Consider the following 26775-nt stretch of genomic DNA (forward strand, 5'->3'; position numbering starts at 1 on the left):
AGCTGAGCCCCTGAGGGGTCTCTGTATGGCCTTCTCGGCTCCATCCTTGCTTTGCTCACCAGGGTATGAAGGAGACAGGGCTGGACCTGCTACTGAACTTGAAGTTTGGCACCCAGTGCCTCGGGTGAGGCCTGCGTTGGTTGTCGGCAAAGGTCTGGCCACACTTGCTTGGCTTTGAGTCCTAGAATTTGGTACTGGACCTTGTGGGGAAGACCAGGGCATGTGGGTCTTCCATCCCCACCTTGGCGTGCCGGAGTCCTGCCCCCTGTGTCCTGTCATTGATATGTGGCCAAAGCAAGAAACCTGCTTTTCCTAGAGTGGAACTTCCTAGGTATGTGGGGGAACAGTGGAGCAGGATGACCCGCAAGAATGTCCACATCCGAATCTCCAGGCCCTTCCATGGTGAAGGGGACCTTGCAGATGGGGTTCAATTCAGGATCTGGAGATGGGACATGATCCTGTTATCCAGGTGGGGCCTAAATGTCATCACAAGGGTCCTTATATAAGAGGGGGGCTGGAGGGTCAGAGACGGAGATGTGAGGACAGAATCGGAGATGGGATGCCCTGCTGTTCACCTTGAACTTGGAGGGAGAGGCCATGAGCCAAGGATGCAGGCCTCTTTAGAAGCTGGAAAAGGCCGGCAACAGGTTCTCCCCTGAAGGTTCCAGAAGGAACCAGCCCCGCCGACACCTTGATTTTCGTCCCATAGGACTCACTTCAGACTTCTGACGTCTAGAACCGTGAGATAATGCGTTTGTGTTGTTTTCAGCCTCTAAGTCTGTCGTCATCGGTAACAGCAGCTGCAGGGAACTCACACTGGGGGTGAGCAGTTCAAATGTCCCCTGAACAGAACTCAGCTCCAGGTTTCCTGGATTTCTGTCCACTGTGGCACTGGCTATGTTCCCACTGCTGTGCTGACCTTTACTTACGACGCTGACGCCGAATCCTCCCACTGTGCCCAGTCTGGTCCAGGGCCGTTCCACTTGCTTTACGCGTAATCTTTTTTAAGTGCCTCAGCCTTGCAGGTTGGGTATCCCCACTTTACAGATGAAGAAACGGAAGCACATACGGGGAAGGGGGCTGCCAACTCAGCCACATCCGTGATACCACAGATCTGTGCCTGTTCCATTGATTGCACGTTCCCTCGGTGTTGGCCAGGCAACACGACTCCAGCTCAGTGATGGGACGTGGGTCTATTGGCCAGCTCTCTGGTGTGGGACCCTGGGCCTTTGCCTCTACCCCTCAGTATTGTCATCTGAGGTCCAGCTTCAGCATATTTCTCGTGCAAAGATTGCATGGGATTGTACATTCAAAGAGCCTGGTATTTAGGATCTGTCAGGGTCTGTCCCCTCGGCACAGTAGACATTTGGAGCCAGATCACTCTCTGTGAGGGGCCGTCCTGGTTACTGTGGGGTGTTGAGCAGCATCTCTGGCCCCCACTCAATGCCAGGAGAACGTCTCCCCAGTGGTGACAACCACAGATGTCCCCAGTATCCCCTGGGGGCAGAATCACCTCCAGGTAAGAATCACCGAGTTAGCTGGTTTCATCCCAAACACTTGTTTTCCTGCCTTTTGCTTAAATGAATCACTGAGGTTCCCCAAACGAAGCCGACGATGTGGCGAGGAGCAAATCTCTTTTTGTACCAAATGACGCTGGGCAGTGCTCTGCGTCAGGTGCTGTTCTGAGCACTTGGTGGATGTTATCCCATCCTCTTCTCAACCCTTTGGGGTAGCTGCTACTACTCTTCCCATCTTATGCATGGGGAAACTGAGGCAGGTAAAAAATCAAATAATTTGCTCAAAGCCTCCCGATCAATAAGAGATGGACTTGGGCCTCAGACTCGGGAGGGCTGGGCCCGGAGCCTGCGAGGGCCTGGCAAGCAAGTGAGGGTTCGTGTCTCTCTGCATGACCCCGACTTGCTGGAGGAGCTTGACTGGCTGGCTTCCCCGCTCTGCCCACCATTGCTCCCCTCTGCAAAACGGTGTATTAGTTAGCGATGGCTGCGTAACAAGTAAACACTAATTTACTGGTTTTAAACACATTTTCCCACATTATTTCACGAAGTCAATTGTGATGTAATTAGAGGGCGGCGTCCATTCTGCTCGTCCACGTTCATCTGTTCTGGTGGATGAGAGTGCAGGCTTTTCTTAGTAAAAAGAAGAATGCCAGTGGCCCAGGGTAAATCCCTTCTATCTTAATGGGTGGGGTGAGAAGAGGAAGGGTCTCCTCTTGTGTGAAGTCCATGGCTCACAAAGCCTAAAATTTTTACTATGTGATCCTTTACATAGTAAAGGAGAAATGCCAGCCTCTGCGTGAGACCACTGTACTGTATTCCTGTTACATCTTACTGCTTAGACATAAATATTTGTCCCAGTATTTAAAAGCTGCAGTGTGTTTTTCTACAGTAACTATAAACATCATTGAGCCACACATGATACTAGGGCTAAGGGTGTGGGCACATCTCCATAGTAACGACAATATTGGGTGACAAGGAAGCAAATGCTTGGTGCTGGAGTGATGGGACGGACCAGTACGATGTCTGTCCCCAACTGAGGCACAGAGTGAGAGGAGGACTTTGGTTCACCCCGCAAACCCACTGGAGAGCTGCAATGACCTCAACTGGAGCACAAGCCAAGTGTGCATTCAGAAGAGAACAGATAAGCAAATTGGGGCAGATTCACTGTGGAATATAATGCAGCAAGGAACAAGGATAAATTACCAATATTCATAACCACGTGGATGAAACTCACAGGTATATGATACTGAGTGAAAGAAGCCAGACACAAAAGAATCCATACTCTGGTTCCATTTCAATGAAGTTTCAAGATAGGTGAAACTAAACTATGATGAGAGAAACTATGAATAGTCATTGCCCAGTGAGTAATGATGGAGAAGGGGCCGACAGGGAATTCTGGGGGCTGAAAATGACCTATATCTTGATTTGGGTGTTGGCTACAAGAAGTGTGTACATATGCAAAAGTCCACTGAACTGTCCATTTAAGATTTATATACTTTAGTGCCTATGAATTATATTTCAAACACAAATTAACAAAGTGGAAGTAACATTTGTGGGTGGGGGAAATGAGCCCTTTTCACTTCCGGTGGGAGCGCAAACAGGGAGCACTGATTTGGAGAACAATCGGCAGTATTTAGTAAGAGTGAGAACGTATCTTCACAAGGGAGGAGAAGTCCCAGAAGTTCCCCTTCTCAACAGCTTCCCTACAGAAACCCTGTCAACAGGTGCTATTATCTCCATGTTACAAAAGGAAACTGAGGCACAACTCACAGGGCTCGCCCCACCTCACAGCTAGTGAATGTCAGAGTAAGTATTTCAACCCAGCACTCAAACTTTCCCCCCTGCACTGTGTTCATAACCATTGCCTTGTAATGTAGAGATGACTGTTTTGGGGGAATACTGGAAGCAACCAGCCTGTCCAATAACAGGGGATATAAATTGTGATACAACCACGCTTAGTGAAACCATAACACACTTAGAAAGAACAAGGTTGGGCTACATATATTGGAATAGAAAAATGTTAGCGACGACGGAATAAATGATTCCGTCTATGTCTAGAGTCAGTAAAGTACAGCCACTGTCTGGCCCACTGCCTGGTTTTGTAAATAAAGTTTTATTGACACACAGCCACCCTCATCTATTGATGTATCACCTGTGACTGTTTTCAAGCTACAATGGTAGCGTGGAGTAGTTTAACATAGATGGTCTAGCCAGTAACGCGACAGTATTTACTGTCTGGTCCTTTACAGAAAAATGTTTGCTGACTTCTGATGGATGTGAATTAAAAAGCCAAACCAGACTGAAGAATACTAAACATCACATTCATGGATGCATGTATACATGTGCAGAACTGAAGGAATGGACACCCAAGTGGAGGGCCCCCCCCCTTCCGGAGCAAGAGAGAAGTTGGATAGGACCGTGGACCTCAACTGGAATACTTTCTTTCATTGAAGAAGGGAGGTGGGCAAGCACACCTGTCTGCAGGTGGTTAGATTTATCCATCTGCAGCCTAGGGATTCCCCCGGAAGCCGGGATGCTCCAGCCCTGTTACTTCCTCTGAGTCTCAATTTACTCACCTATAAAATGGACACATTCAAACTTACCTGGAAAGGTTAAGACATAGATCAGATGACCCCCCAAGGTGAGTTTGGTGTGGGCACAGGCACCAAAAATTGGTGATGGTGGGACAGAGGGAAGGAAGAGAGGCATGGGAAGGTGGGTTTAATGCCCTCTCTCCCTCCAGCTCTGGAGGCCGAAAAAGCAGGGACCACTACTTTCTTCCTCCCTGATGTATCCCCAGAGCCTAGATATGCCTGGCACACAGTAGGTGCGCAATACAATTGCTCCCTCACCAGCGACAGGCACTAAGGAAGTAAGGGCCCCATAGGGGAGCGGGGGATGCATCCATGTAATTTCCGTTTGCATCTGTCTCCCACGGACCTTAAGTGACCTTTGGCCTCTGATCCATGAACCTCGGGGGGCACCTGCTGATGGAATTCAGGGTGTCCAATAACTGATGGGAAAAACATGCATATCTTTACTTTCACGAACTCTAACTGATATTTGTCACTTCCTTAATTATGAACGAAGGCAACAGCAGGACTTGTGACTTTGTCCCCAATTGAAAACCACAGGTTTTCATATCAAATCACATAGGTGCAGATGGCTCGAAATACAGCTGACACCACGACTATAAAACCACTGTAGCTATTAGCTCTTGTTACTTAGTATAGTGATAAAGGTACATCCCTAGGTGGTGTTTGTTTCTTTCAGTATAGACCTATTTCACGAGTACTTTTAAAGTGATTGTCTTACAAATATTTTTTGTTTTTGTTTTTAAAATTGTGGTAAAACATACTTAACATAAAACTTACCATCTCAACTATTTTTAGGGGCACAGCTCAGTGGCATTAAGTGCACTCACATTGTTGTGCAGCCAGCCGTCCCCACCATCCATCTCCAGAACTTTCCATCTTCCCAAACTGACTCTCTGTCCCCATGAAACACTCACTCCCCTCCCCTCCCCCAGCCCCTGGCACCACCTTCTACTTCCTGTCTCTATGAATCTGACTCCTCTGAGGACCTCACACAAGGGGAATCACACAGTGTTTATCTTCTTGTGACTGGCTTATTTCCCTATCATGTCCTCCAGGCTCATCTATGTGGTAGCAGATGTCAGAATTTCCTTCCTTTTTAAGGCTGAACAATACATAGTCTATCGACTCGATATACCACATTTTGTTTTTCATTCACCCAATAATATATTTTAATAAATGCATTTCAACATATCCTTGTAACCTCCTTGTATTTTGTTTTATTCATCTATCTACAAGTGGTCTTTTGAGAAAAGGCTCCTTGATTCTCCAGGTTGACAAAGGGGCCCAAAGGCATTCATAATTTCATAGGCCCCTTCCTCCATTAAAAAATAAATAAAAATTACATTTACAACTGCATTGTTATAAAGACGAACATCATCCCGGCTGGATTCTACTCATTTTTCTTTTTCTGATTTTAAAAGATATGGAACATTTTCGTGGGCCCCTGAAAATATAACGGGCGCTGGGTAGTGTCTTAACTATGCCCCATGGATATGTCCACTCTGGGTCCAGGACCCCCAAAAGGTTAGGACCCCTCTGAATTCTAAAACGTCGTGTTTGCAGCTTCAAGATATGCCATCTTGCTGCCCCTCTTCCAACCGCATGGGTTTCCCCAACTCTCCCTGGGTAGTGACGGTTCCTCTTCCTCCCAATTTCAGTTGTTTCCCCCATTATCCCAGCCTTGCTGTAGTTCCTGAACAGCACTGATCACTAATGGAGATGATCTAATTTTAAATTGGTTTCTTTCTCACTAGACTGTGCCCCCCGACTCCCTCCTCCCCCAAGGGCAGAGCTTTGTCCCTCCTGTCCCCTGTTGCGGTCCCCAGAGCGCGCACGGGAGGTGCCCACACTTGCAGCCTGCGGAGCGGAGGAGTGTGGCGCTGGGGGCGTCTCGGGGACTTTCCCGGTTCCGCTGGGAAAGCGTGACCTCACCCCCCTTCTCTCCTCCCCGCCAGGCCGCGGAAGAGGCAGGCAGAGGCCCCGGGGGCGGGTCCGCTCACGCGCCTTCCGCGCTGGGTCTCTGCGGGCACCGCCGCTAGGCCATCTGGCCACAAATCCCGGACCCGAGGAAGCGAGAGATTCGGGGGGCCAACCTCGGAGTCCAGGTAACTGTGGAAGCGTCCAGGGCCGGCTGAGGAGGGGCGCGGGGGGTGGCCGGGGCGCCTGCAGGTAGCCGGGCGCCCGCGACTCCTCGCCAGGGTTCCAGGCCAGCTGCCTCGGCCGCCACGGCTTGTGGCGTCCGTGCGCCGCGTTTTTGGTGCCCCTCTCAGGGCTCCAGCTCCCCTCCCCGGTGACCCAGGTCTTCCCAACACCCCACCCCCTTTACCTCCCATACCTTGCATTGCTTTCCTGCACCCCAAATTCCGCTTCAACATTCCGTATTCCTTCCCAATCCCCCAGATCTCCCCTAACCTCCCCAATTTCTCCCCAGCCCCGCGCCCCGTATTTCTCCCTCATGTTTCTGATTCCTTCCCAAATCTGGGAGCTTTCTGTGCCCCAGGAGCGCCGCCCCGTTGCCCCTCCCCTCAACCCCTTCCCGCCCGGAATTCCCACCTTTCCCAAAGGCCCCTGGGAACCTCTCCCAAGGTAGGAGCGCACTTCCGTCAGTCTGTCCAGCTGGGATCGGCTGAGATCGGAGGCCTCCGGGAATCGCCAGTGCCCCACCCCCATCCCTTTCCGTGGAGTATGGGGTTGGCACCAGGAGCTGCGCAGTACTGGCACTGGCACCACTCAGAGCCCAGGTGGCTCCAGGAGATCAGCAGGGTGCACCCTTCCCACCTCTGCCCATTTCTACCCTCTCCCTGTGGTTAAGGCAAGGGCTTAGGGGAGGGGGCACCACAGTGTGCCTCAGGCAGGCTGGAGGTCTGGGGTGTGGGTGCAGCAGGCTACCGAAACTGCCTGAGCCTCTGTTTCCCTTTCTGTTTAAGGGGCATTCATTCATTCTTCAACAAACTTTTATAGAGCACCTGTTGTATGCCAGGAGACCCTGTTCAGTATGCTGGGCATACAGTAGGGACCATGCCTTCAATGGAGCCCCCATTCAAGACAATAAGCAAAACTTGTGAACGGTTCCAGCAATGTGTGCAAAATGCAGGGGCCAGGTATCCAGTACCTTCCCCACTGGCTTGGAGGGACGATTCCTTAGATCCAGGCTTGAGAGGAGGCCTGCACATAGTAGGTGCTCAATAAATACTTGTTGAATAAATGCCCCTTCAGTTTCCTATACATTTTTCAGAGGCAGTCTGGCTGTGTTTGCTTTCCAGGTCCTGTTGTAACATTTCTTTTTTTTTTTTTTTTTAATTAGTTTATTGGGGTGACAATGGTTAGTAAAGTTACATGAGTTTCAGGTGTAAAATTCTGTAATACATCATCTATATATCACATTGTGTGTTCACCATCCAGAGTCACTTCTTCCATCATATATTTGACCCTGTTTACCCTCATCTACCACCCCTCTTCCCCTTCCCCTCTGGTAACCGCTACACTATTGTCTGCGTCTATGAGTTTTTGTTTCTTCCTTTGTTTGTCTTGTTCCTTTGTTGTTTTCAGTTTTATATCCCATATACCAGTGAAATCATATGGTTCTCGACTTTTTCTGACTTATTTTGCTTAGCATAATAATCTCAAGACCACCCATGTTGTCGCAAATGACACTACTTCATCTTTTCTTTCAGCAGAATACTATTCCAAGTAACATTTCTTTATTAGCCAGAAGGAGGGAATTGCGCTCTCCTTTGTGTCAGTCCTGGTGGGAGCAGATGAGCCTTATTGTCTTGCTGGGGAGAGAGGATTCAAGCAGGAAACATTCTTTGAGCACTTACTGTGTGCCAGGTGTTGTTCTGTCCAAGCGTTCATGTAGTCAGTCAATAAGTATTTATTAAATACCTACTGTGTACCAGTCACCAGAGATACAGCTGTGAACAACAGACGAAAAGCCCTGTTTTAATGGTGTTTACTCCAGTAGGAAATGATGCATATTCAACTAAATAAGCAAATAAAATTGATAGTGTCAGGTGGCAAGAATTTCAAAGAAGAAAAAGCAGGAAGTGTAGGGGAATAGAGTTCAGTGTTAAGCAGGGTAGCCAAGGTCTGACCTGAGGTGGTGAGAGGAGGTGACATTTGAGCTGAGAGCCGCAGGTGGAGGAGCCAGCTGTTTGCATATCTGGGGGTGTTTTAGGCTGAGGGAACAGCTGGTGCAAAGGCCCTGAGGCAGGATCCAGCACAGAGTGTGTATCTAGAAAAGCGATGTTTAAGGAACTGTGGCTGGATCAGAGGGAATGAGGGGGAAATGGCAGGAGGTGAGGGCAGGGAGGTGAGGGGAGCACAGGGAAGACTTAATCAAAGGAATCATGCCTAAAACCACCCTTGATTATTCCCTCCCCACCCCAAACCAGCTCCTCCCATACCATCCCAGTCTCAGGCATTCATGCCAAAAGCCCAAGTGTCCTCCTTGCCTTCTCCTGCTCCCTTTGTCTCCAAATTATCCACAAACCCAACCATTTCCATCCTTTGAGATCACCACCTGGTCCAGCCCCCACCATTGCCTGAACCAGGGTCACCTCCACCTTGGTCCCCAGCACCCGTGCTCCAGTCCTTGCCCTCAACAGTCTATACTCCCTGCAGTAGTCTCTCTGGCCTGTGAGCCCGAGTCAGGTCCCGCCCCTCCCCTGCCCACAGGCCTCCAGGGCTCCCTCCTCCCTCTGGGTAGCAGCCCAAATCCTCTCTACAACCCACAAAGCCCTGCACAACCTGCTCAGTCACCTCCCTGCCCTCCCCTCTTCCCTCTCTCCCAGTCGCTCCCTCTGCTCCAGCCACAAGGTAGCTCCTTTCTGTTCCTCCAGCACACCAGGAACGGTCCTGCCTCAGGGCTTTTGCACATGCTGTTTCCTCTGAATTATGTATAACATATTACATATAATATATATGTCATACCCTCTACACTGTCAGCTCCAAGAGGGAAGAATCTATTAGTGTTTTTCTTCTTTCTGTCCTGGTGTGTTCAATGGTGCCCATTACATGACAGAGCTGAAAAATTACTTCTTGAATGAATACTATGTATAAATCCTTTCCTTTTCCTCACACACTTCATGCATTTATTATGTAACAAGGTTTAGAGGTTTTCCTCCATGGGTGGCACTTCTTTTGTTTTTAAGCTCATAAGGTCTTAAGGTCTCTTAAAAGTACTTCAGTTGATTGCCAACTTGGCAAAACATAGCAACTTCCTGAAAATCTGTATCTCTGGCTTCTCTTCACATATTAGCAAATATGGTTCTGCTGAGCCGATTTTGTCTCACAGCAACACCCACAAGTAAAGACCACTGCATTCGGAGAGGTCCAAGGTGATTTTGTTTTTGAGGCCCCTCCCTCACTTGGGGTAAAAGCCCAAGTCCCCCCGAGGCCCACGTGGCCCTGCACTACCTGTCCCCCTCCTCTCACTGCCCTTCTCTCTTCCCTCTCTCCCCCTCATTCGCTCTGCTCCAGCCACACGGGCCTCTTGCTTCTCCTCCAACACACCTGGCCCCAGGACTTTTGCGTGGGCCGTTCCCTCTGCCTGGATCTCTCTTCCCTCAGATGACCCCATGGGTCACTCTCTCCCCATTGCTATGTCTTGTTGCAATCTCTCTTCTCATTGAGGCCTTCCTCAACCACGCACGGTGTTTAAAACTGCAAACACTCACCCCCGATTCTGGGTGTTCATGACCCTGCTTCTCCCCGTTACGTTTCACTCATTTATTTGTTGTTGTCTGTGCCCTGCACTAGGAAGTCAGCTCCATCGTCTGGGTCTCTGCCCTCTTTCATCATGTCAGGCTGCTTCCATTTTTGAAACAGCCAGACAACCACTGACCTTACATCCTTCCGCACACACCCCCTGCCCCCCTGCGCCACATGTTCCCACTCCTGTCGTCTGCTCAGTCACTCCCCCTTGCTTAACACCAGCCCCCCCACCCCCAATGCTCTCTCTGCCCTGTGTCTGACTTTCCTGGAATCACCGACCTTGGACCTGGAGCTCCAGGGGACCACCTGACTTCTGCTCAAAATGAAATTGTTAAAAATCCTGAATCATTTATACAATGAAGTCTGTGATTTATCAGCAAAGGGGGGTGGATCAGCGAATCAACTCTTGGTCTAGACCGGGGTCCCTCAACCTCAGCACCAGCAACATTTGGGGCGGGATCATGGTCTGGGGGGGCACTGTGGCGTGTTGGGCAGCATCCCTGGCCCCACCCACTGAATGCCAGAGGCTCCTTTCCCTGCAGTCACGACAACCAAAAATGTCCCGCGATATTACCCAGTGTTCCCTGGGGGGACAGAGTTGTTCCCAGTTGAGAAGCACTGCTCTAGGCTATAAGGTCTCACCACGGGAGGGTACTAGAGTGGAACAGCCAGTGTGTTTCATAACCTAATATCACGAGTGACACCCATCACTTCTGCTATATTCTGTCACTCACTGAGGTCAACTCTGGCACAATGTTGGAAGAACTCCCCGAGGCTGAATGCCGGGGTGTGGGGGTCATTGGGTCATCTAGGAGGCTCACTACTTCCCTTTCAAACATGTATTGAGCACCTACTGACTTCCAGTCAATGGACTCAGAACTTTCCATACGTGAACACAACGCAGTCCCCTGAAACAATCCCGAAAGTGGGCTTACTATTATCCTAAAAGGCAGTGTAGTCTTGTGGTGAGGCACACAACCTCTGGCACCAGACTGCTTGGGTTCAAATCCCAACTCAGTCACTCATTGGTTGTGTGACTTTGGGCAAAAGTAACCTCACCTTTCTGATTCACTTTCTTTGTCTGCAAATGGTGTCATCTCCTGGGTGACACCAGGCAAACAAGTGTTGGCTGCTGTCCTCGTGCAGAGGAGGAAACAGAGGTCGGGGGAGGTGACACATCTTGTCTAAGGTCCCTCTTGTATGATAGGTCATGGTGACCTTAGAAGGCAGGCAGGTGGGGGTGTCTGGGATGCCTCCCAGGGCTGCCCCCTTTCCGGTGGTAATGGTGTGTTCTTGCTTTCCGCAGGTCTGCTCCGGTAGTCCCCATGAGACCCGGGGCAGTGAGTGGGTAGGGGACACCACGTGTGCAGGAAGGCAGCTGGTGTGGAACATGCCTCCACCAGCCAGCGCTTATCCCGCCTCCGTCGGAGGCCACACCCACCTGTGCCCATGGCCTGCACGGGCCCGTCTCTCTCCAGCGCCTTTGACATCCTAGGTGCAGCTGGCCAGGACAAGCTCCTGTATCTTAAGCACAAGCTGAAGACCCTGCGCCTGGGCTGCCAGGGCGCAGACCTCCTACATGTCATGGTGCTTCTGACGCTGGGTCAGGAGACCGAGGCCAGGATCTCCCTGGAGGCCCTGAAGGCAGATGCAGTGGCCCGGCTTGTGGCCCGCCAGTGGGCCGGCATGGACAGCAGTGCCAATGCCCCGGAGGAGACCCCAGATGTGTCCTGGACTGTTGCCCGGGTGTACCACCTGCTTGCCGAGGAGAAGCTGTGCCCCGTCCCAATGCGGGACGTGGCCTACCGGGCAGCCCTCCAGGCTTTCAGCTCGAGGGAGGACCCCCAGCTTGGGGAGCTCCAAGAGGAGGCCAGGGACCGGTGCGGGTGGGACATCGTTGGCGACCCAGGGGCCTTCCAGCCCCTCCACTCTGATCTGGGCTGCCTCCCGGCCCCCTCTGGGACCCACAGCCTTTCTCAGCCCATTGAGGCCCCGTTGGGCTGGAGCAGAGGGTGCTCCCTGAGATCCACCGGCAGCCCAGCTTCCCTGGCCAGCAACTTGGAAATTAGCCAGTCGCCCACCGTGGCCCTCCTCAGCGCGCAACGCAGCTCCCATGGGCCCAGCAGGCTGTGTGATGAGCCCCCGGCCAGCCCAGTGCCTGAGCCTGTCCCCACAGGCGGCCAGGAGCCCGAGGAGATGAGCTGGCCCCCATCGGGGGAGATGGCTGACACCCCAGTGCCACCAAACAGCCCGGGCCCCAGGCTTCCTGAGGTGGCCCTAGATGCAAGCCCTGCTGGCCTGTCAGAAGCTCCAGACACCAGCACCCACTACCCAGTAGAATGCACAGAAGTGTCACCAGCCCCCAGATCTCTACCCTCGCCCTCCAGAAGTCCCTGCCCTGTCAAGGACCAGATGCCACTACAACCTCCCATGGAAGACATCACTTCCTCGACAGCCCAGCCCTGCCCGCCGACTCCCTCGGCCCCGAAGACGTGCCCTACCAGTCCTTCTCCACCGCCCCCGTCTTCGGCTCCCCCAGCCTCCTCGAGCCCGTGTCCCCCTGCTCCCACGTCAGACTCATCGGAGCAGAACTTCTATAACTTTGTGGTGCTGCACGCTAAGGAGGACGAGCATATTGCCCTGCGTGTCCGGGAGAAGCTCGAAGCCCTGGGAGTGCCCGACGGGGCCACCTTCTGCGAGGATTTCCAGGTGCCCGGGCGTGGCGAGCTGCGCTGCCTGCAAGATGCCATAGATCACTCGGCCTTCACCATCCTGCTGCTCACGGCCAACTTTGACTGTCGCCTGAGCCTGCACCAAGTGAACCAGTCGCTGATGCACAGCCTCACGCAGCACGGACGGCAAGACTGCGTGGTCCCTTTCCTGCCCCTGGAGAGTTCGCTGGCTCAGCTCAGCCCCGACGCGTCCAGCCTGCTGAGCAGCCTGGTGTGGCTGGACGAGCACTCCCCGATCTTCGCCAGGAAGGTGGCCAACACTTTCAAGCCCCGGACGCTGCGGGCCTACAAGGCCAACTGGAGGAAGGAACAGGATGCTCGGGCCCTTCGGGACCAGCGCCAACAGCTGGAGGCTGAGCGGCAGCAGGCAGCCGCGTGGAGTGCCGCGTACTCAGCCTACGTCCAGAGCTGCTTGTCCTGGCAGGAGCAGATGGAGAACCTCCAGGCAGCTTTCAGGAGCCACATGACACTTGGGGCTCAAGTGCCTTATGGGGACCAAGGGCCCCCGAGAGCCCAGCCACCCTTTCCTACCTGGCCTGGCCATCAGCCACCACACCTGCCTCCATGGCTGGCTGGCAGCCACCCACTGGCCTTCCCGCAGCCATCGGCCTTCCCGCAGCCATCGGCCTTCCCGCAGGTCTCACCTGTGACCCCTCAGAGCCCTGGGCTGCAGCCCCTCATTATCCACCATGCACAAATGGTGCAGCTGGGGCTCAACAACCATATGTGGAACCAGAGAGGGACCCAGGTGCCTGAGGACAAGACACAGGAAACAGAATGACCAAATGATGCAGCCTGATGACCTTGACCTCAGACCCCCTTGGTCTGGGCCTTGGAGAGCCCCCATCCCCAAGGGAAGCACTAGAACATGGGGTCACCTGTTATTTTCAGGGCATAGCTGGGGACACCTTCGTGTCTTAGGAAATCATGCAAAATGGGCCCCGATGACTGTCCAGTCCTCGGCGAGGCCGGAATTGGACGTGGTGTTTACAATCTCTTTCTCCCTGGATGGTGGTGGTGGGGAATGGGCTGGGGGATATTAGGACGGTATTTTAATTATAATAAATATTTATTGAATGCTTCTCTAATGCCATTCTCCTCTCAGAGACCTCTGCTTAGCAATTTGTTAAGATAAAAATGTGGCTGCTATTCCCAGAAAGGGACCTGGAAGGGACAAGCTCTCGTCTCCCCTTGAATAGCATGAACCAGAAGTTGTACTCATTCATTGGCCAGGACAGAGTCACATAGCTCCTCTCCAGCCGCAAGGGAAACTGGGAAATGTAGTCTTCTAATGGGCCATGTGCTTTGCTGAGAGTGGTTCTGATACCAGAGAAAGTGGAGAGAAAACACACGGGGGGTGGGGGGATGGTGGGGCGGGTCTGCCTTGATGTCCCCACCAAGGCTGGGCTCAGATCCCACTATGAGATTTGGGTCAAGTGTCTTCACCTCTCTGAGCCTCTGCTTTCTCATCTGAGCAGAGGGTTTATGATTCCAGTGTTTCAAGGTCACCAGCAGATCTTACAGGATAACACTGAAACACCAGGGGCAGTGTAAGAGCTCATTAACTGAGTATGCCCAGCAGGGAGGGGATTCATCTTTTTTTTGAGTAGAAGAATAGAATTAATGTTTGTTGAGCACTCACACCACTTATCAATTCTGGAGGCTTTAAATATCTAAACATATTTTAATTTCCCAAAATGTGTCCCCCCTCCAGGTAGAAGCTTCTATGGTTGGACCCATTGTATAGATGGGGAAAACTGAGGCCCAAAGAGGTGACTAATGGTCCTGAAAGTCACAGGGATCGGAAGTGGGAGATTACAATTGAAGAAGCCAAACTTCCAAGGGAGGAAATGACAGAAGGCCCAAAAAGGGTGAATTTGAGCAGGCCAAGCCAAATAGCTGTAGGCCCCCTCCAACGAACTGCCCGACTTGAACACTGACTTTGCATGCCCTTTCCTCCGGTGCCGGCTGCCCAAAGGGCGGGCCTGGTATGAGTCACCCAGGCGATCACTCACCACTTGCTATTTTAGTGGCTGACTCAGATTTTGTCAAGGCTCTGCTCCCAGCCTCCCAGTTACAATGAAGTGAAACCTGGGGAGGAAAGCCTGAGATTAGGTTCCAGCCATGCTGAAGTGAAGCCTGAGATTAGATTCCGGGATAGGGTGGGGTAGGGTAGGGTCCTAGACACAGAGGATTTCAGCGACAAGAGCCAGCCTCAAATAACTGGACGGTGGCAGTAAACAGGCCATTTGCTCACTGACCAACATTTATTGAATCCTGGCTGTGTGCTAGGATTTTCCCAGGCACTGGGGTACAGTAGGGGTTGTTGTGATTAGCCCTTACTTTCTTTGCAGTTGGAGGTGAGGAGAGGGAGCAGTGAGTCATCAAATGAGGAAGCAAGATAATTTCAGAAAGTGAAGAGACTTTGGAAGAAATCAACAGGGCGAGGTGATGGGAGTGTCTCAGCAGGGAGAACTTTGGCCTAGGTGCCAAGGAGGGCCTCTCTGAGCAGGTGGTGTTGGAGCCAAGACCTGGAAGAAGAGAAGGAGCTGGCTATGGAAAGAATTGGGTGGGGTGGGGTGGGGATGATCTGGGCAGGGGAACAGCCAGTGTAAAGGTCTTGGGGTAAGATCATGTTTAGCCTATTGGAGGAACAGCTCCTCCCATGCAGCTGGAAGGGAGTGAGGGAGGACTTGAGGGCAGGGAGGGCACAGGGCAGGGGACAGGCCTTGTGGGCCACATGGAGGACTTGGGCTTCCCCACTCACCCACCCAAGATGGGAGCCCTGCAGGGCTGGCTGAAGGCAGAAAAGGGATGTGACCTGACTCAGGTGCTCACGGGCGCCTGCTGGTGGCTGATGTGGGGAAGACAGACTAGGGTTTGGGTGGGAGCTAGGGGACTAGGACAGACTAGTTTATGTCATCCTCCCAACAGCCCCAGGAGCTGGAGACTATCATTGTCCTCAGTTTACAGATGAGAAAACTGAGGCCCAGAGAGGTGAAGTATTTAGCCAGGATCACACAGCATGCAAGTAGCCCTCAGGGGCAGGAGAAGGAGCCAGGCTTCGCTATACTGGATTCTAGCCCATGTGGGGACTGAGCAACCTGTTAATTCATTGCCTCGAGTTTTAAATTCTTTGACCTATTCTTGTTCGTTTCATTATTTGTTAATTCCTGGTTTCTCCACCACACCCTGCCCACCCTGCGAGGGTTGGGCAGATCTGTCTTGGTCACTGTGGTGTTTTCAGAAGCTTGTCCTGGGCATAGCACACAGTAAGTGCTTGGTAATTTAATCTTTTTGATAGACAATTACTGCGCACCTGCTGTATGCGGGCCTGTGGCGGGCTCTGGAGACACAGACCTGTTCCCTGCCCCCATGGAGTTCGCTGGGCAGTGACTGTGAAGAATGTGGATGCATCCATCCACGTACCCAACCCACATTTACTGAGCTGCTACTGTGTACAGGCCCTGTAGACACCGTGATGACCGAATGGCACCCCCGGAGGGGACCCAGGACAACCCCATTCTGTCCTCTCGAAGTGCATGGTCCAATGCCAGAGACAGGGACAGTAATGAGGTGACCAGGGCTATGATGGAGAAGTGGAGGAGACTGCTGAAGCCCAAAGGAGATGCTTGGCCAGCCTGCGGGGGTTTGAGACGCTTCTGCAAGGAGGAAGTAAGCTGAGACCTGAGCAACGAGCCACAGGCTGTGAAAAGTGTTCCTGGAGGTGGTCAGAGCATGGCAAAAGCCTGCAGAAGAGACTGCATAGGATAGGACAACTGCATCCCGGGCGGGGGACAATTTCCTAGAGTTGGGGGCTCAGCCACAATTCCTGTTGCCCCAGCGCCCCCTGGTGGCCACAACCAGCTCCGAAGCCAGCTCGCGCCACGTGCCCACGTGGGCCTGGGTGTTTCCTGGGGAAGTCTCACGTCCCCTCTGGGTCAAACAGCTTAAAGATAAACTGTGAAATGTGAATAAATAACAGATGATTTCTTTTCGGAGGTCAATAGCTGTGTTCCTGCTTTCTGAGATAGTTATTTTACAAATGGTCTCCCACCCTCTGGGCTCAGAGAGGATACGGCTTTGTCCCATGTCACATAGCACGTGTGCAGCTGTGGCTGCGGCCGCGGCCTGGCTTGGGCAGAACCGGTCCGCGGTGCGTAGTGGGGGCTGCGTTTGAATCTCACAAATCTACATCTCTAGCGCAATCTGGTTGTCGCACGGCCTGGCGAGACACGGAGGAGGTGATACCTTCCCCCACCTCCCATCCTCCCCGACAGCCAATGTGGCACTGCACACAACCACACAATTGATAGATGCCTATTTAAAATTATTTTCTGTTCAACAGGGAATACATTTCCATGGTTCAAAATTCAAATGTAACCAAAGAGGAACTGGGGTAAAGTTGCCCTCCCTTCCCAGTCCCCAGTCACCCAATTCTCCTCCCCAGAGACCCTAGTGGGACTGATTTGTATCCCGTCCCTGCCCCCGACCCCCACAGTGTTCCTCCTGCAGTAGCCAGAGGGTGCATGTGAGCACCCAAATCAGGTCCTGCCCCTCCTTCTGCCTACAGCCCTCCAGGGCTCCCACCTCCCTCGGGATAAAAGCCCAAGTCCTCCTCACAACTTACATGTCCTTTCCTTACCCTCTCCTCCTCCCTCTCTCCCCCTTCATTCATTCTGCTCCAGCCACACGGGCCTTCTCTCTGATCCTCCAACACACCAGGCCTGCTTGTGCCCCAGGGCCTTTGCACAGGCTGTTCCCTCTGCTCGGAATGCCCTTCCGCCAGACACCTACATAGCTCCCTTTTCGAGATCTTTGCTTAAATGTCATCCTCTCAATGGGGGCTTCTCTGAACATCCCTTTTAAAATTCATTTACAACACACCCACCAGATCACCCCAACTCTGCTCTATTTTTCCATAACACTAAGGATTTTTGGACAAAATAAGTCACTTATTCATTGTGTACATTGTCATCCACCCTCTGCATGAGAATGTGCATTTTGACTATTGACTTAACTGCTGGTTCCCAGTGCCTAGCACATAGCAGGCACTCAATAAATGAGTTCGAATTACTGCTTAAGTCTGTTTTTATCTGTAAAACAGCCCCTTGATGCCATATTCCCTTCCTGCGTGTTGGCAGGCAGTTCATTCATTCCAACATCCATCCATCCATCCATTGAACAGTATATATTGAGCACTTACTGTGTGCAAGGGATGGTTTCAGATTTGGGGGACACAGTGTTGACTAAAGCAGACTCTGTTCCTGCCCTCCTGGGGCTCACAGCTCTGTGGTGGAGACAGACACAAGACTAGGTGGTTAAAATCTGGGTGGTCCCAGGTGTGATGGGGGAAGCAGAGGGTGCTGGGGGTGGTATCAAGGAGGCTTCCTGGAGGGGGCACTCCAGGGAGGAAAGGGTCCTCCAGGTGGAAGGTACGGCCCAGGCAAAGACCCCGTGGTAGGAGGAAGCTGGGCGTCCCCGAAGGACGGAGAGCAGCCGGTGCGGTTGACCGGTGTCCCCCCGGCCTGGAGAACAAGATTTCTTTTATTTGTGGAGACCCTGGTGCTGCGATGAGCATTCAGCGCCACCAGGGGGCGCTGCTGGACAGTGCTTCCAGCCTCTCCCCCTGCCGAGAGAGCCCCTGGGACAGGGACCCCCAGAGTGCCAAGTTCCAAGCCATGCCAACAAACCCTCTCTCCCCACTTACAGCCTCCATAAATAATAGCGGCCACATAAATCTCCCCATTAACTGAGAAGGCAGACGCATGTCGTAGGTCACAAAACAAATTCTACCGCTGCTGCCCAGCCTACATAGCACCTCCGCCCATACAGAGTGCCCCTGGGTGGGGATCTTTTATTTTTAACCTGGTCAGTGGACACAGCCTTTTTATAGCCCTGGGAGGCGCCCCGGGTTTCCAATTTCCAAGGGAAATTAAAAAAAACACACACAACTTTTCTTCCCAAGAAAAGGAGCTGCTTGAACCCCCTCAGGGGGGCCTGGCCCAATCTTCTCTCTTCCCCAAGGCTCACCTGGGGTCCCTCTGACCCCTCACCCGGCTCTGTGCTCATCCCCATCCTGTAAACCCCGTCGCCCTTCTCTGATGGCACCCAGGCGCTGGAGGCCGTCAGGCTGGAGGCGGGAGGGGCTGTGGTGTGCCAGACCCTACCTTTTGCTGGGTCTGAGTCCCCTTTTAGCACACGGGGTTGTGTCGCTCTGTGGCATCCTCCCACCAATTCCCAAACTGTGCTTACCTGGCTACCATCCTCATGATCTTTGCCGGCCATCTGCCCTCGTAATAATCTCTATTCCTTGAGTCACTTGATAATTTTTTTAAGCAGGCTTTAAAACTAACTTTTTTTCCCCTCCTGGAATTAGATAGCGGTGATGGTTACACAATAGACATTGCAACTGTACTAAAAGCCACTGACTGTACACTTTACAATGGTGAATCTTATCACAGTGGGAAAAAAAGTGTATAAAATATGAACTCGTCTTTATTTTTAAACTTGGAGCATTTGCAGTATTAACACCTGTGAACTCACATGTTGGGGTGAGCTAGCTACACTTTGTTTTTTAGAACACATTCAAATAAATACATGGTTATTTAAACATTTTAGTTCGTCCATGTTTTCTACGTACAAATGGGCATAGAGACTAGGTGGTCTACTATGTGCTAGGACGTTTGCATGGGTCAACTCATCTAAACCATACGATGCTGAAACAGCCGGTGCCGTTACCCTATTTTACAGATGAGGAGACTGAGGCTTACTTTACGGAGGGGAAGTATTGTTCCCAAAGTCAGGTGGCCTGGGCCCTAACCACTGCTCTGCACTACCCAATGAACATGTTTGTTCTCTGAAAGAGGAAACTGGACTAAATCAGAGATTGATGGCCAGTTGGTGGCCTGAGGACTGAATCCAGACACCCCCCCACCCCCAAACTGTGTTTCATTCTATTTAAAAGAACAGCTTTCTGTTTTAGTAAGACAATATTTTGGTAAATAAATACAAAAACGAAGCTGGGTTTGGCACACAGGCCGTCATTTGCAGACTCCTGCTGTAGATCAATTCTCTATTTTTTCTCTTCTAAATGTTGAAAGCTGTGCATTTCTCTCGAGCACTGCTTTACCTGCATTCTACACATTTTCATACGTTGTTGCATGCTCAGTTCAAAATATTTTCTCGTTTTGTGATCTTCGACTGAAGCTTGGTCACAGATGCCCACCTGCCTGTTACCTGCCAGCCCCGAGTGCCGTCTGAATTGGAGGTCCTTTGGAAGTCAATGCTAAGCTGCTTCGGCAACTCAAAGGCTTACCTTCCCCGGGACTGAGAGTCAACAAATACTAATTGAGCGCCTACTACGAGCCACGCATTTTCCTGGGCATTTTCCTGGGCACCGTGTATACAGTCGTGAATGAGGCCCCCGGGCCCCCTCGAGTCCACAACTCGGCTCCATTTCTCTCCAGCCTATTAAACGGCCTCACCATCCACCCACCTACGGACGGACTCTGGCTCCAAACCTGCTCTCGGTCCCCACTCCCCAACCCAGATCAACAGCTCTTGCCAGCCCAACTCCAAAGTCGATCCGGAATGTCTGCTTCTCCACCTGTGCCCCCTCCCCTCCAGCGCTCACCTGCACAGCCTGTCCCCGCCCCCTCCCCCCTCGGTCTCCAGATTCACCCCTCTAATCCCTTCCTCCAGCCTCAGCCAGGTTGACCTCAAAGCTTAAATCAGGTCACTCCTCTTCTTGGCTTGAAACTGCCACAGCTGCCCATCTCCCTAAGGATAAAACCCAGGGTGGCTAGTTGGCTCAGTTGGTTAGAGCACTGCTGCTAACACCAAGGTTGCCAGTTCGATCCCTGCATGGGCCACTTTGAGCTGCACCCTCCTTAAAAAAAAAAAGGAAGGATAAAACTCAAACAGCTCACTAGGGCCTAGTCCCCCTCCTCCTCCTGCTCACCTTTGCTCACTTTGATCTGGCCACACAGGCCTCCTCGCTCTTAGGAGGAACCACGAGTTCACTTATTCATTCAACATACACTTCAGAGAGCTGTGTGTCAGGCCTTCTTTCAGGCACTGGGCACATGGCAGGGAATGAACTTGTGTAGTTGACATTCTAGGGAAGGGACACCATGAACAAAAGAAGCCATAAAGATAATTGTAGAGGTGAAGGTTATAAAGGTTAAGAAAGAAATACACAAGGGAGATGTAGTGTAGGACGGCTGGGGCTGTGCTTTGGATGATCTGGGAAGGCTTCACAGAGGAGGTGGCATTTTATCAAGCTCATTGCCCCATGAGTTTTTAGTAGAGGACATCAGGGCAGGGGGAGGCGGTTGCCCTGGGAATCTCAAATGTCTTCTTCAGTGCCTAGGTTCACTGTCTCTTCTGTGACCTACGAGAAACACAGGTGCCAGGGGCAGGGAGGGAACACTTCCCCGCCCTGCAGGTGTGGCACTGCCTGCATTTAGGCTGGGTCTTGCCAACATCTGTTGCAGCAAACAGTGGCACCACCCTCTTTGCCCAGTCCTAAGTCTTCCACAGGAGTCCACGCCCCCAGCCATCCTTTCTCCGGGGACGTGGTCAGTGCCTCGCTGGGCCAGCAGTGCCAGGGGCTGGTCGTGTCACCTTTCTGGCCTGTGATGTGACTCAGAGCTGTGCTATCTTTAACCTTGGGCCGGGACACTCCGCTCCTCTCCCTGTAAACACTGCTCAGATGACAGTGCTGGAATCCCGTGGGGCAGCAGGCTCTGTGCAAGGCCAAGCCATCAGGGCCTGCTCCGTGCCCTCTGCTGCGGCCCCACGTAGTCCCAGGAGGACGGGCACTCCGGGAGGCGAGGCATTTATCCATGAGCCCACTCACTCACAGGTGCTGAGGACACGGCAGGGACCAAGGCGGCTCTCACAGGGCTCTGGAAGGTCTGAGAAAGGCAGTAAGCAAGTATATAAGCAAAGGAGAACTTCAGGCCCTGATTCAGTTCTGTGGAGGCAGGAAGTGGGGTGGGAAGCGACACAGTGAGTGGGGGCAGTGGATCTCACGGGTGGGGTGGCTGAGCGAGCTTGGGCAAGCCCCGCCCCGTCTGTGGGCCATCATCCTGGCTGTCCTTGGGCAGGCCAGCTGGTCTCTGGGCTGGTTTCTTCACTGATAAATGGCAGGCAATGGCATCTGTCCCCCGTTTTACAGTAACCCCAATTACATTTGGAGTCCAGATGTTTGGGGAGGTGGGCTCTTCCACCCCCTACTCCTGGGCTACTGGTTGGTCCAATTCGAGGGAACCCCAGGACTTGGGCTGGCAGAAAGATGCCTTCCGTTCTGCTGGCTGCCGCCGTCCGGGGCCCTGCAGGACCAGGTCACGCCTATGCGTTTTGAGCCTGACACAACCTCACCTGAAACCTGCCTGGGTTGTTTCAGAGTGGCTTTCACTGCAAAGTCTGAGGCCAACATCATGCTTCTCTGGTCTGAGCTTGTAATGCAAGCAGTTGGCACAGATCAGTTTTCCTCTTTGGTGAGCCCCATAAAACCTAATAGCCTTAGTTTCTCCCACCTGCACAGTGGGAATGATGACACCTCCTGGACAGGCCTGTGGTGAGCAGTTAACGAGGTGGCCCCCTTCTGCACTTAGAGGGGGGCCGGCATCTAGTCAGGGCTCAGGAATTGCTTTTGCTAGTATTGTGTCTGCAGGGAGGGCATGGATCTGAGAGCATCTGCCGATTTGAAACCCACTCCTTTAAGGCAAGGACGTATTCACACTGTGGCTGAGTGGGTGTTAGCTGTTCAAGAGTTGTTGGGTCCCCAGTGAAGCCAGAAGACGGAGAAGCCTCCAGCCCAGTGTGCTACTGGAGGTGAAAAAGTCACCAGCCCATTGCCATGAGGTGAGAACACGGGGAGATCACCCTGGGGAATAATGGCTCCATCTGTACCCCTAAGGGGACCGGGAACACGCCAGGCACACAGCACGACTTTCAGGAAGACCAAGCCATCCTCTTTTCCGTGGCAACCCTACCGTAATGTGGGGGCGTGAACTAAGTCAGTGTTTTTCACTTTTTCTTTTTACGCAGTGACACGCTATTTCTGAATGAAACCTCACACAGAACCCAGCACAGAAACAGAAACTCCTCCAGCTGGAGATGGTGGCCCGAGGGCTGGTCCTTTTATGTGGGCTGGCACCATGGCCTTTTACTCTTAGTGGCACCCTCTTCCCGCCTTCTCCCTGGCCTACCCCGCAAGGAACTGTCCGGCGGTTGTCTTGGAGTGTTGTCTTTTTAATGACTTAAACATCAGCGCCAGCACTCACATTTAAACGGCCTCATTTCTTTATTCCGTGCTTTGGGACAGTAGCTGCGTTTCCCGCCTCGATGGAAGGTAAAACCTGGTCTTGTAAATAAATAACATCCTAACTAACACTGCAAATCCACACGAGACCGAGTTTTCTCGGAGGGTGGGACATCCAGGCACCTGCTGTGGCTCCCGAAGGCCTCCGTGTAGCTAGCTGCCACTGGACGAGGCTGCGGGAAGGCGTCGGGTGAGGATGTCACTGACCCGAATGTGGCCTTTCTCCTGAACTTCCGCCCCCTTCTGCCATTCACTGCCCTCTGAACAGGCCAAGAACAGTTTCCTTCTGCCCCCAGGGCATACACAGTATCGCTAGAGAAAAATCTCCCTGAAGCAGGTTCTCTAGCACAAGCACTTTATACTCCACGTGATGGGATACCAAGATTTTGTACACCTCAGCTCTCAGCATTCAGCGTCTCCTCCAGCTGACTTACTGACTTCACGCTGCACTTCAGATTTTTTTCAGGAAGACCTGGACTCGGGTCCTTGAGCTGTAAGAGGGGCTGGAGTCAGCGGGGGTGGCGATGCCCACAACAAAACTGCACTCGGATGTGATTCATGGCGCTGAAGCGGACTGAAGTCAGAAACTATGAAAACCAAACCTCAAACCAACCTTACTAGTTCTCGCTCGAGAACTAGGGAAACTCATGCCAAGCTCAGCACCTTGGGCATTTGGCCTGATTCTTATTTAGAAAAAAATTCTTCTCTGATGAGGATGGGAAGATGGGAGGCCCAAGGAAAAGGCAAACGAGTGAAGTTTTAAGAAACGTACCGCCACCTCCGTTTTAGGGACCAATATCATGGTCTACCATCCTTTACCACATTCTTCACACAACAAAGCTCGTTCCTGAGGGCCTTGGCCCCCCTGCGGCACAACAAAACCACTGGTGCAGAAAATTAACTTATCAAGTCTTAAACAAAATTTCAAATTCTTAAAAAAAAAAAAAAAAGGCAGCAAAACCTCAGGACTCCTGTGCAATGCCTGTAACCTGCCCACCTACAAATAAACAGAACACCAAACCAGCCAAAAGCTATGTAAGTGGCAGGCTGCCCTGGGCACAGCCCTGCCCGCCCAGTCCTGACTGTGGCAACGTGGGAGGGAGCCGGGTGTGACTGTGCTGGAAAAAGTGACAGGCGGTCTTGCTTCTTGAGTCTCCACCTTGGGAGCCCCCAGTCCTAACACTGCATTCCGCGGCTGGGTTTATCCAGCCACGCAAGGGGCAGAGGAGGGCAACTGATTCTCAGCTTCTTCCTGTTTCTAGTAGGGGAGGAAGGCAATGGCTTCAATCCCTCTGCCTCTTCGTAAGAAGGCAAAATCTTCTGAGACCCAGGCAGGTGGGACATGCGGAAGGTCACGTCTTCTCCCAATTAAGGATGGGTGTGTATGCTTCTGGAGAAAGACAATGTCCGAGCACGTGATCCTGAAGGCTTCTAGCACCAACAGCTCGTTAACTGCTTCCCCCACTCTCTGCATTGGTGAAGGGCCGTGCAGGAGGGAGAGCCCTTCTCCTGTTCCATGCCACCGGAAGCGCTCACCAAGAGAGCAAGGACGCATGTGGGCCGCACCTCTCAGAACGCTGTCAGTGCAGCTCGATGAAAGCCTCCAGCTCCTCCGGGATGAAGCCTTTGTAGGGGATCTTGTTCTTGTCCAGGGCGCGGGCTGCAAGGCACTGCAAGGTGACATAGTTGAAGGGCTGAATGGTGCTCTTGGCCAGCAGCTTCTCATCCAGCAGCTCGTAAGCTGTTTTCTTGAAGGCATTGGTGGCGTCCATGTGGGCCCCCGCCTCAATCAGGACATTCATGATCCCCGGGCAATTGTTCTGGGCCGCTATGTGCAACGGGGTGTTGTTGTCAAAGTCCCGGCTGTCTGGGTCGGCCCCGCAGTCCAGCAGCACCCTAACCACCTGCAGGGAGGGGAATCTCCCCACCAGGTAGCGGCCCACGTTCGTACTCTCACTATCCACGGCCATGTGCAGAGGGGTGAAGCCGTTCTTGCCCCGGGGGGCACACTTCAGCAGCCGGTAGACGGTCTGGTGCTTCAGACGCTCCTGCTCGGCCGTGCACTCCACCTTCTCCAACAGATAGAGCAGGTGGAGGATGATGGCCAGGGCCTTGGTGAACTGGGCCGAGTCCCCGGGCTCCTTGGGCAGCTGCAGGGCCCGTTCCACTTCCCGGACCCCTTTGCAGAGCACCCCCATGAGGTCTGCAAAGCCTATTTGCGTGCCCAGACTGCCCTTGGCCGCCCGGTCCTGGAGCACATACGAAAAGAATTCGGCAAAGGAGAGGAAGCTGCTGGCGGTCATGGGGCTCAGAGGCTCCAGGCTGTTCTGTTGCATGTCCAGGGCGTACTTCCACAGGCGGATGCAGCGCTCGAAATCGCCCGAGTCGGCGTACACCGCGCCCCTGTAACGGATATAATAGGAAGTGTCTGGATGAGAGGGACCCAGGATACGCTCTCGGATCAACAGGGCCTGCATGCGCATCTCGTCCGGGTCGGTTATAAGCGCTTCCAATTCCTCGGCGGTGTTCACCTCCCTGGAATAGTCATAGGCCAGGACCAGCTGAGGAGGTTTTGGTTTGGGCAGATACGCACCGCCCTGGTGACGCAGCTCCATGGCCCGCCTCCAGTGTTTCAGGGCCCCAAGCAGATCCCGCTTCTTATCCACGTACGTGGCTCCCAACAATTCCAAGGCTTCCACTGCCGCTTCCCGGCTGGTGGGGCAGCAGCTCTCGTAAGCATCACCACTGAGCGGTTCTTCTGCCAAGGAACCGCAGCAGTGAGACCCCTGGGGCTGCACGCATCCCGGGCTGGTGGAGGGGCCTTCTCGGGTCAGCCCTGGCTGCGCCGCCTCCTCCTCCGCAGGCTGCTCCTGGATGAGGTACTCCACGATGTTGGTGTGGCCCGTCACGCTGGCCGCCAGCAGCGGGGTCATGCCGTAGCCGTCGCGTTCCATGCGGGCGTTGCACCCGAGCAGCAGCTGCAGGATCTCTAGGCTACCGGACTCAGCGCAGTCGTGCAGGGCTGTGTTGCCCTTGGCGCTGCGCCGGTTCACCTGGGCGCCCTGCTCCAGCAGGTAGCGGGCGATCTCACGGTGGCCCTTGTAACAGGAGATCATGAGGCACGTGTGCCCGTGCCGGTTGGCCACCTCCAGGTCGGCCTGGTGCTCGCCCACCAAGTAGCGCACCACCTCCAGGTGCCCATCGAAGCAGGCGGCGCGCAGGGGCGTGGAGTTGGTGCGCGTGGTGCGGTTCACCGAAGCCCCGCGGCGCAGCAGGCTCCGCACTACGTCCAGGTGGCCGGCGGCCGAGGCGGCCCACAGTGGCGGTGCGCCCTCGATGGTCTCGCCATCGAAGTGCACTGAGCCGCCCGCCTCCACGCTCGCACCACACCGGTCCACCAGGTACTCGACCACGTCCAGGTGGCCATAGCGGGCAGCAATGAGCAACGGCGTCCCCCCGCCAGCCACCTCGCCAGTCAGCTCATCCAGTTCTTCCCGGGTCCGGCCGCTGAGCAGCTTTTGTAGCAGCTGAAGCTTGCCGTCGCGGGCGGCATTGTACACGACGGTGCGGAGGTCCATGGTCCGGGCCTCCACCAGGCCATGGGATGGCCGCCGGGGGACGGGAAGGCGATGGACTAGAGCCCGGAGAGGCAGGCTGCAACCTTCACCGTCTCCCCCGCCGCCATCTTAGAGGCTCCTAGGGTGGAACAAAATGGCTGCTGCGGCCTGGTGCCGTTGGCTATTGGGAGCACGCAGGGAAATGTAGTCCGCTGAGCTGGCCTACTTCTTAGGATAGCGAAAGAACTGTGAAGTTTGAAAACTACATCTCCCAGAAGGCCATGGGCCATCCTCCGCGAACTTTTAGCACGGTGCATGGTGGGA

At 53.2% G+C, this 26775-nt stretch overlaps 2 protein-coding genes and 1 long non-coding RNA gene across 3 annotated transcripts; 1 reads left to right on the forward strand and 2 right to left on the reverse strand.

Moving 5' to 3' along the window:
• Positions 1 to 5682: 5682 nt before the first annotated feature.
• TICAM1 (TIR domain containing adaptor molecule 1) lies at positions 5683 to 13594 on the forward strand. Its single transcript, XM_033133736.1, has 2 exons — positions 5683 to 6219; positions 11136 to 13594. The coding sequence occupies exon 2, from the start codon at positions 11279 to 11281 to the stop codon at positions 13340 to 13342; it is 2064 nt and encodes a 687-aa protein (XP_032989627.1). The 5' UTR covers positions 5683 to 6219; positions 11136 to 11278; the 3' UTR covers positions 13343 to 13594.
• A 1419-nt stretch (positions 13595 to 15013) lies between these two features.
• Positions 15014 to 19942, reverse strand: LOC117037588 (uncharacterized). Its single transcript, XR_004425552.1, has 3 exons — positions 18272 to 19942; positions 17768 to 17851; positions 15014 to 15092 (listed from the first exon to the last, which is right to left on the reverse strand). It is a non-coding gene; the product is annotated as an uncharacterized LOC117037588 (long non-coding RNA).
• Positions 19943 to 22427: 2485 nt separating this feature from the next.
• FEM1A (fem-1 homolog A) lies at positions 22428 to 26617 on the reverse strand. The gene has a single exon (XM_033133737.1). It carries the CDS (start codon positions 26470 to 26472, stop codon positions 24475 to 24477), a length of 1998 nt encoding a protein of 665 aa, XP_032989628.1. The 5' UTR covers positions 26473 to 26617; the 3' UTR covers positions 22428 to 24474.
• Between the last annotated feature and the right edge of the window lie 158 nt (positions 26618 to 26775).

The sequence above is a fragment of the Rhinolophus ferrumequinum genome, chromosome 18, assembly GCF_004115265.2.
Source record: "Rhinolophus ferrumequinum isolate MPI-CBG mRhiFer1 chromosome 18, mRhiFer1_v1.p, whole genome shotgun sequence".
In the NCBI taxonomy this organism is placed as follows: Eukaryota; Metazoa; Chordata; class Mammalia; order Chiroptera; family Rhinolophidae; genus Rhinolophus; species Rhinolophus ferrumequinum.